General features: G+C 50.5%; 1 protein-coding gene across 29 annotated transcripts; it reads left to right on the top strand.

Annotated features, from left to right (window-relative positions):
• The first annotated feature begins 1,640 nt into the window (after positions 1-1,640).
• On the top strand, positions 1,641-8,635 carry LOC126985407 (uncharacterized). 29 transcript variants are annotated; one of them, XM_050840239.1, is made up of 6 exons: positions 1,641-1,933; positions 5,055-5,566; positions 5,931-7,769; positions 8,137-8,157; positions 8,200-8,262; positions 8,368-8,635. In XM_050840239.1, exons 1-3 carry the CDS (start codon positions 1,928-1,930, stop codon positions 6,298-6,300), a joined length of 888 nt encoding a protein of 295 aa, XP_050696196.1. In that variant the 5' UTR covers positions 1,641-1,927; the 3' UTR covers positions 6,301-7,769; positions 8,137-8,157; positions 8,200-8,262; positions 8,368-8,635. The 29 variants fall into 29 exon arrangements, 26 of the variants coding, with proteins under 26 accessions (XP_050696196.1, XP_050696195.1, XP_050696190.1 ...); XM_050840238.1 differs by having other exon boundaries at positions 5,931-7,727; XM_050840233.1 differs by lacking the exon at positions 8,200-8,262 and having other exon boundaries at positions 5,931-7,790; positions 8,137-8,199.
• The last annotated feature ends 220 nt before the right edge of the window (positions 8,636-8,855 follow it).

Genomic DNA, 8,855 nt, shown 5'->3' on the forward strand with positions numbered 1-8,855 from the left:
CTCTCTCTCTCTCTCTCTCTCTCTCTCTCTCTCTCTCTCTCTCTCTCTCTCTCTCTCTCTCTCTCTCTCTCTCGTTTGTTTTTCTCTACCTTCTATTCACCTTTACTTACCTTATATCACCTTATTCAATCATTATTCACCTACGTTAACCTCTGCTCACCTTTATCTTACCTGTTATCTTTCGCTACCTTTCATTCATTCTTCTCTAATTCCCTTGTTTATTCTCCAATCCCATCCCTCATTGACCTTTATTTACCTTATATCACCCTATTGAATTAACCTTTCCTCCAACTAGCAACCTCTCCTCACCTTTATTTTAACTATTCTAATTTTTCGCATTCATTCTTCTCCATCTTTATTTATTTTACATCACCCTTTTCAACCTTTATCTTGCCATCTTCCGCTATCTTACATCGATTCTATATTTCCTCCCCTTCGTACGTAATTCCTCTCTTTATCCCTCTTTATTCACCTTTGTCACCCTCTTCAACCCTTTCCTTCACTGGACTTGACCTCTCCTCACCTTCGTCTTACCTGCACGTCAAGCCCCAGACAGGTAAGTAAGGAGGACTCGGCTAGACAGGTGCTCAAGGGATAGGTCAGTGGCGGTGGAAGGAGGAGGAGGAGAAGGAGGAGGAGAGGTCGCAGGGTTCAGGAGGAGAGAACCGGTTTGAAGCGACGGGAGGGAAAGGCAGTGAGGTAAGGACGGTCGGGGTAGAGAAGAGGAGGTGGGGAGGGGGGGAGGAAAAAGAAGGAAAATATTGAAGTTTGTTATTTATTTTTGGATTTTAATGAACTCAACTTGGGATGAAGTTTATGGAAAGTGAGGAAAGTGAAAGAAGGGAGGAGGAGATGGAGGAGGAGGAGGAGGAGGAAAAGCAATAAGAGGAAGGAGCAGCAATAAGGAGGAAGAAGAGGAGGATCGGAGAGGAGTGACCAGAATAAGAAAAGAAGTAAAAGGAAGAGGGAGGAGGAGAGGTAAAGAGGGGAGGGGAGAGTGATGAGAGGGGGAGGGAAGCTATGACGTCTGCGAGAGAGAGAGAGAGAGAGAGAGAGAGAGAGAGAGAGAGAGAGAGAGAGAGTCGTGAATGTGGGCCAGGAGGGGAACGGACGAAGACGCTGCCAAAAGACTGAAGCGAAAACGGACTCGAAACTGAAGAAAATAATGATGACCGTAATAGTAATAACAATAATAATAAAAATCCTTCCACACTACCCCCACTAGAGGAGGTGGAGGAATACTGGAGGGGCCTGGAGGAAGAAGAGGGAGGGGGAGGCATGGCGGGTCCCCGGTGACACCTGTGGGCCGCGTATTGAGCGGCGGGACGGTAACAGGTTCGCCGTCTGCCCGTCAAACGTTCCTCTATGACTGTCTGGACTCTGGACCAGTCTTGACATTTTGTCATCGGCTGCAGCTCGGGGCCCCGGGCAGAGCGTAACGTTGCCTGCTTGCAACGCCCCGCTGCCTGACACACGAAGCCTCCCACGCAACAGGGGCGCCGCAGACTGTACCCACGTCATCCCTGGCGTGAGGGAATCTCGCTCCGGTCCTGCACGCCGCGCCGGGGGAGGCAAGCCGCCGCCACGACGGGTAATTCAGGGCATGAGGGGTGAGACGGCCCAGGGCCGCGGCGCGACACTCTGGGCAAGCAGAGTTAGCAGCTGAGCCGGCCCGTGGCCGTGCCGTGTATCATTGTTGCTATGTGTAGCATCAGCTGAGGGCGGGTTGCAGCGGCTCTCCTCCGGCTCTCCTCTCGCTGGCACTGACCCACAAGTGCCTATTGGCTTCCACGCCTCGCGCGACCAACAACTTCCACTCTGATCCGCGCCGCGCCCCTCTCCGGCCTGCGGGGCGAGTTGTGGGATACTGGTGCAAGGAAACAGTGTCACAGTGCCACAGTCACTCAAGCAGCGCCTCGAGGCTACCATGCCTGTGAGTAGAGTGTCGGCCGGGGCCTCCTGCGGCCACGTGGGTGTGTTGGTGTGTGTGTGTGTGTGTATGTGTGTGTGTGTGTGAGAGAGAGAGAGAGAGAGAGAGAGAGAGAGAGAGAGAGAGAGAGAAAGTGGTGTTAGTGGTTTGCAAAGTGTTCCTCTTCTTCCTTCGTCTCCATCCATTTCTCCGGTGTGTGAGAAGAGGCGTGACAGAAGCGTGACAAGTGTGTGTGTGTTAATGTGTGAGAGAGAAGTGGTGTTAGTGGTCTGCAAAGTCTTCCTCTTCTCTCCTTCTTCATCTCCATCCTTCCCTCCGGTGCGTGAGCAGAGGCGTGAGAGTAGTGTGCGTTAGTGTGTTAGTGTGCCGCCACAGAGAAAAATAGTGTTACGGTTTATTTTAATGTTTTTGTCAGCGGTTCAGACTTTGTTACTTTCTTCTGAGCCTCCTTCCTCTTCCTCCTCTTCTGTGTGAGAAAGACGCGGCGCTGCAGAAGTTTGTTTTCACCTTATTTAATCATTTTCCTCCCAGGTAAGGTCAGGTGAGGTGTGGGTGGGTTGTGATCGGAGGCAGATAGAAGTCATTCGTGTGTGTGTGTGTGTGTGTGTGTGTGTGTGTGTTAACTCATGTTGTTGCGTGTTATTGGTTCTCTCTCTCTCTCTCTCTCTCTCTCTCTCTCTCTCTCTCTCTCTCTCTCTCTCTCTCTCTCTCTCTCGAGAGTGAGAGTGAGAGAGAGAGATTCAGTTAGAGCTTTTCCTTTCGAGAGAGAGAGAGAGAATAATCAAACCAAAAAAGTCTAGACCGAGCAAGAGGGGAAACAAGGGATGGAGCAGGAGCAGTGAGGGGAGAGAGAGAGAGAGAGAGAGAGAGAGAGAGAGAGAGAGAGAGAGAGAGAGAGAGAGAGAGAGAGAATGCTGGCTTTGAGAGCACGAAGGGGAGGTAGGCAGGTAAAGAGAGTGAAAGGAGGGAGAGGTGAGGGGAAGGAGGGAGAGGTGAGGGGAGGGAGGAGAGGTGAAGGGAAGGAGGGAGAGGAGAAGGGAAAGAGGGAGAGGTAAGGGGAAGGAGGGAGAGGAGAAGGGAAGGAGGGAGAGGTGAGGGGAAGGAAGGAGAGGTAAGGGGAAGGAAGGAGAGGAGAGGGGAGGAAGGAAGAGGAGACAGACCCAGTTTCCACTCAAGGACGAAAGCACTGGGGAAGGAGGGGATGAGGGGAAAGCCACTCCCCTCCATTCTCCCCTTCCTCCATCCCCCTTCCTTCGTCACGCCCTCTCCTCTCATCTCACCTCACCACCGCTGCCTTCTCCTCATTCCCTCCACTCCTCCTCCTCCTCCTCCTCCTCACTCACTCACTCACTCACTCACTTCCCCTCATATCCTTCCTGTCCCTCCCCTCATCTAACCAGTACAGTTTTGCGAAGATAACGACAAGTTGAGGGATATGATCATCACTAGGCAGATAGTCCAGGTTGAAACTGGTAGGTTGAAGAAAAACAAATCACCAGGTCCAGACGAAATATTCCCTCGGTTTCAGAAAGAATGCAAGGAGGTCCTCAGTGGCACACTCACCGATATTCTTAAGATGTCGGTAAAATCAGGGTATGTGCCCAGCCTATGGAAAGTAACTAATGTGACAGACACCGATTCTCAAATAGGAAGACAAGTCAGCCACCTCAAATTATCGCCCAATTAGCTTAACATCAGTTGTAGGCAAGATGTTGGAGTCAATTATAGCCAGGAGCATTCGGGACCATTTAGAGAAGCATTGTTTAATACATGACTCGCAGCATGGGTTCACGAATAATAGGTCTTGCCTTACTAAGCTAGTGTCCTTCTACACTAAAGTAATCGAAGCGGTTGACGGAGATGAAGACTATGACATACTATATCTAGATTTCAGTAAAGCACTCGGCAGAGCCCCTCACCACCGGCTACTCCTAAAATTACAGGCTCAATGCGTAGATGGAAAAGTCTTGAACTGGAACAGGGCGTGGCTTAGAAGTAAAAAGCAGAGAGTGCAAATCAATGGTAACAAATCTGAATGGGGCAGTGTTACGAGTGGAGTCCCAGAGGGTTTGGTGCTGGGTCCACTGCTTTTTATCATTTACATCAATGATTTGGACACAGGAATAAGTAGTGATGTCAGTAATTTCGCAGATGATACCAAGATCAGTAGAGTAATCCAAACAAGCCAGGACGCGAGCGTTATCCAGGATGAGCTAGACAGATTGTATGATTGGGCGGCGAAGTGGTAGATGGAATTCAATGTCGGTAAGTGTAGCATTCTGAGTGTAGGTAGGAATAACCCCTCACACAATTACTCCTTAAATGACACTCCGCTGAGCAGGTCTGGGTGTGAGAGAGACTTAGGAGTTTTAGTGAGCACTGATCTCCGTCCTAGGGCTCAATGCATTCAAGCTAAGAATCGTGCAAACAGGGTAGTACTGGGTTTCATCTCGAGGAGCGTAAGCAATAGAAGTGCTGAAGTCATCATCAAACTTTACTTAGCACTAGTTAGACCTCATTTTGATTATGCGGTTCAGTTCTGTTCACCTTACCATCGACTGGATATCAAGATATTAGAATATGTACAGAGGAGGATAACAAAAAGGATTCAAGGGGTGAGAAACTTGCCGTATGAGGATAGACTAAATCATATAAATCTATACTCTCTAGAAAGGCAGAGGTTACGAGGAGACTTGATCGAGGTTTATAAATTAAAGAAGGTTCTTTAATAAAGGGGATGTAAATAGTGTTTTGGTTGCAAAAGAGCCAGGTAGGAAACGTAGCAATGGTTTTAAGTTAGATAAACTAAGATTCAACAAAGACCTTTGCAAGAATTGGTTTACCACAAATGAGTGTGGATGAGTGGAACAGTCTTGGCAGTCATGTTGTGGGTTCCAATACAATAGATACATTCAAGAAGAGGTAGGATAAATTCATGGATAGTGAGGTTAGGTGGAGTTAGGCTTACAGGAGCTGCCTTGTATAGCCCAACCGGCCTCTTGCAGACTCCATACGTTCTTATGTTCTTATGTATATGTGTCTCTCTCTCTCTCTCTCTCTCTCTCTCTCTCTCTCTCTCTCTCTCTCTCCGCACATCCTCTCACCCCCTCCCCCCTCCCCCCAGTCCGCTATGAGCACGGCGCCCAAGAAGAAGCGGGACTTCTTCAACGGGTCTCAGGGGCTGGACTTCCGGGACTTCAGCAGCCCCAGGCCCCAGGAGGCGCCGGAGGAGCCGAAGGTCCCCTTTGGCGCCCTGGCCGTGGACGGAAGGCACGCGGGGGACCTCTACCTTCCCGCCCCCCCCATCGGGGCGGGCTTCCCCGCGTCGCCGGGATTCGGGCACGCCCCGGCGGATTACTACTTCCCATGCTACGACAGACACAGCCCCCCCGGCGGCTTCCACCGGCTTGGGGAGCCGGAGCCATCTCCGCCCATCCCGCAAGGCTTCCACCTCCAGAGTCGGGGCCTCGAATTTGGGGACTCCGACCCTCTCGATGAAGCCCCAGCCCCCTTACTTCACAGCGCAGGGGCCGAGCGCCCCCTGTGGCCTGCCCCCCCCATGAACGTCCCTCCCGCCAGCAGCGGTGACGGCGACGGCGACGACGGGAAGAAGAAGGGGAAGAAGAGGAAGCAGAGGTAAGCCTGCGGGGTAGTTCGTTTTGCTGTTTGCTTTGTCTCGCCCTCGGCCTTGCCGATTCAAGTCAGCTTGGCCAGCCGGCCGCCGCCAGCCCCCCGTCGCCCCCCCGCCCGTCAGTCACTTATTGCCTGGCGGGCGGCGGGCGGCAAGCGGACTGGTTGGCTGGCGGGCGGCGGGCGGCCCAGACAGCCAGGTGTGTGGGTGGCGTCCACGTGCCGTACCCGGCAGTACTTTCTGTGGCCAGTCATGTTCATGAAAGGGTTATTCATTCACTTCCTACACTCCTGTGTCACCCTGCTGTGCATGCTGTCCCACCCCCTCCCCCTTACCCTCACCCCGTGTACAGCTCCGTGTGCCCGGCAGGTGCCGCCTGTGTGCCAACCACAACCGCTACGTAGAGGTAAAGGGCCACAAGTGGTACTGTCCTTTCAAGAGCCCCGAGCACTCGTGCAGCAAGTGTGAGATCACCCGCAAGCGGCAGTTCTTCATGGCGAAGCAGCAACAGCTGACGCGGGAGCAGCAGCAGCAGTACCACCACCTGCAGGGCGACGAGCTGGGGAGGGGGGAGGGGGCGGAGGGGGGCAGGCAGGCCGCCGTGCCCCCCAGGTACCCCCCCAAGCAGAGCGAATTCCCCCGCATGCAGGAGCTGCTGGAGGAGACGAACAACATCCTGGACCCGGAGCTCTTCCGCAAGATCGACGAGCACGTGCGGCCCAAGGTCACCCACCACTGACTGGCCCCCGCCGCCCCCGCTCGCTCCCCCGGCGTATCCCCGCGCCGGCGAAGCCCTCTCTACGCGACGGCCGCTCCCACTCCCACGCCCGCACTCCGGGCCCCGTACCCCCGGCTGGTCTGGGTCACGGAGTGAGCGACACGCAGCAGGAATCGGCACATCAGCAGCAGCAGCAGCAGGAGCAGCGCGATGTGGAGGCGCGGCGCAGCGCGGGCTGGCGGCCACGGGGGCGAGGCACAGCGCGGGTGTGCTGCTGGGGCACAGCCTGGGGGTAAGTGGGGGGGTCTTCTGGCACGGCCGGCCCGCCGCCGCCACCAGCGGTCCGCAGGGCCAGGTCGCCGCCCTCCGCGGTACAAAACATCCGCCTGGAGGAGGGCGGGGGCGGGGACGCAGCGTTGGGGTGGGCTGGTCGTGAAGGACAGGAAGGACGGGGCTGGGGGGCTGTTGGTTCTGGGACCTCCGGGGCGTAGTGGGGCACACGCGAGGGCGGGGCGGGGCGGGAGGGGAGGGGGGGTTGGGAACGGGGCAATGAGGCACCGAGGCTGTGAGGCGCGGCGATGGTGGCGCTGCACCGCCGCCACCTGTGATAATAATAATAATAACGATAACAATAATAATATTACTAATAATTATAATAATAATTATAATAATGATGTTAGCATAATAATGATAATAATCTGGCCACCAATCTGTCCTTTTGGCTGCCTCCGGCGGCGCCACGCTGAGGTGTGTGTGTGTGTGTGTGTGTGTGTGTGTGTGTAGGACTGCGATAAAAAAAGGACTTTTCCCAATTAGTTTAAAATTAATATTCTGAATTATTACTTGAAGGATTAAAAATAAGATTAAGAAGGGGAGTTTTTTCAAGTAATGATGATGGTGATGAAGATGGAGTTGGTAGTGGTGGTGGTGGTGATGGTGGTGATTAAGATGCAGGTGTTTGTAGTGAAAAAAAAATGTGAGAAAATGGTGATGAAAAAGTGGTGTTGAAGGGAAAGTAAAATGATGGTGATAATGATGATGATGATGATGGTGGAAAGAAAATGCGAGTCAAGGATGCTAGAAGAGTGGTATATAGAGGTGGTGATGATAGTGGTGGTGATGGTAATGATGATGATGATAGGAGAGGGAAAAAGAAGATGAAAGAGGATGATGCAAATATTTTTAAGGGGAATATGTAGTTTTAGTGATGATAATGATGATAGAGGTGATGATGATGGTGATGACAGGTGTAATGACATAAGGCTGTGTTTGGCCGGCTGTGATAATGATGCTTTGCTATCTATAGTGGTGGTGATGGTGATGATGATGTTTAGCTGTGATGATAGCGGTGAGGGTGTGTAGATGGTCTGTTGGTGTCTTAGTGCAATGGTGATGATATGTTATTGTGGTGATGATGATGGTGATAGTGATGTTGATAGGGAAATATAGTGAAGACGTTGATAGGGAAAGTGAAGATGTTGATAGGGAAAGTGAAAATGTTAATAGGGAAAGTGAAGATGTTGATAGGGAAATATAGTGAAGATGTTGATAGGGAAAGTGAAGATGTTGATAGGGAAAGTGAAAATGTTAATAGGGAAAGTGAAGATGTTGATAGGGAAATATAGTGAAGATGTTGATAGGGAAAGTGAAGATGTTGATAGGGAAAGTGAAGATGTTGATAGGGAAAGTGAAGATGTTGATAGGGAAATAGTGAAGATGTTGATAGGGAAAGTGAAGATGTTGATAGGGAAAGTGAAGATGTTGATAGGGAAAGTGAAGATGTTGATAGGGAAAGTGAAGATGTTGATAGGGAAAGTGAAGATGTTGATAGGGAAAGTGAAGATGTTGATTGGGAAGGTGAAGATGTTGATAGGGAAAGTGAAGATGTTGATAGGGAAAGTGAAGATGTTGATAGGGAAGGTGAAGATGTTGATAGGGAAAGTGAAGATGTTGATAGGGAAAGTGAAGATGTTGATAGGGAAAGTGAAAATGTTGTTAGGGAAAGTGAAGATGTTGATAGGGAAAGTGAAAATGTTGTTAGGGAAAGTGAAGATGTTGATAGGGAAAGTGAAAATGTTGATAGGGAAGGTGAAGATGTTAATAGGGAAAGTGAAGATGTTAATAGGGAAAGTGAAGATGGTGATAGGGAAAGTGAAGATGTTGATAGAGAAAGTGAAGATGTTGATAGGAAAATTGTATAGTAATGGTAGTGTTCTTGAAAATGATGTATGTATTATAATAATGTTGTGTTGTTATCTTGATGATGATGTAACGATGATGGTGGTTATGATGATGGTGATTATACTTGAAAGTTTACCAGTTATGTTTAAATAATAGACAAATCAATGTTACCTTTCATCATTGTGTTATTACCTACTCCTTCCCTCCCTGTATCCTCTTCCTCCTCCTCCACCTCCAACTCCTCCTCTTCCTCTTCCTCTCTCTCTCGCCCCCTTTCTCTTTCTCCTCTTCCTTCCTCTTCTTTCCTTCTACGCTTGAAAAGTTATGCAATCTTTTCAGTCTCCATATTTTCTTTATATTTCTTTGTTTTTATTTTTGTTTTCTTATTTTAATGA

The sequence above is a fragment of the Eriocheir sinensis genome, chromosome 59 (genome assembly GCF_024679095.1).
Source record: "Eriocheir sinensis breed Jianghai 21 chromosome 59, ASM2467909v1, whole genome shotgun sequence".
NCBI lineage: Eukaryota > Metazoa > Arthropoda > Malacostraca > Decapoda > Varunidae > Eriocheir > Eriocheir sinensis.

Coding starts and splice junctions, on each gene's coding strand:
- LOC126985407 (XM_050840220.1), top strand. Junction 5,567..5,930: donor GGGAAGAAGAGGAAGCAGAG/GTAAGCCTGCGG, acceptor TGTGCCCGGCAG/GTGCCGCCTGTGTGCCAACC.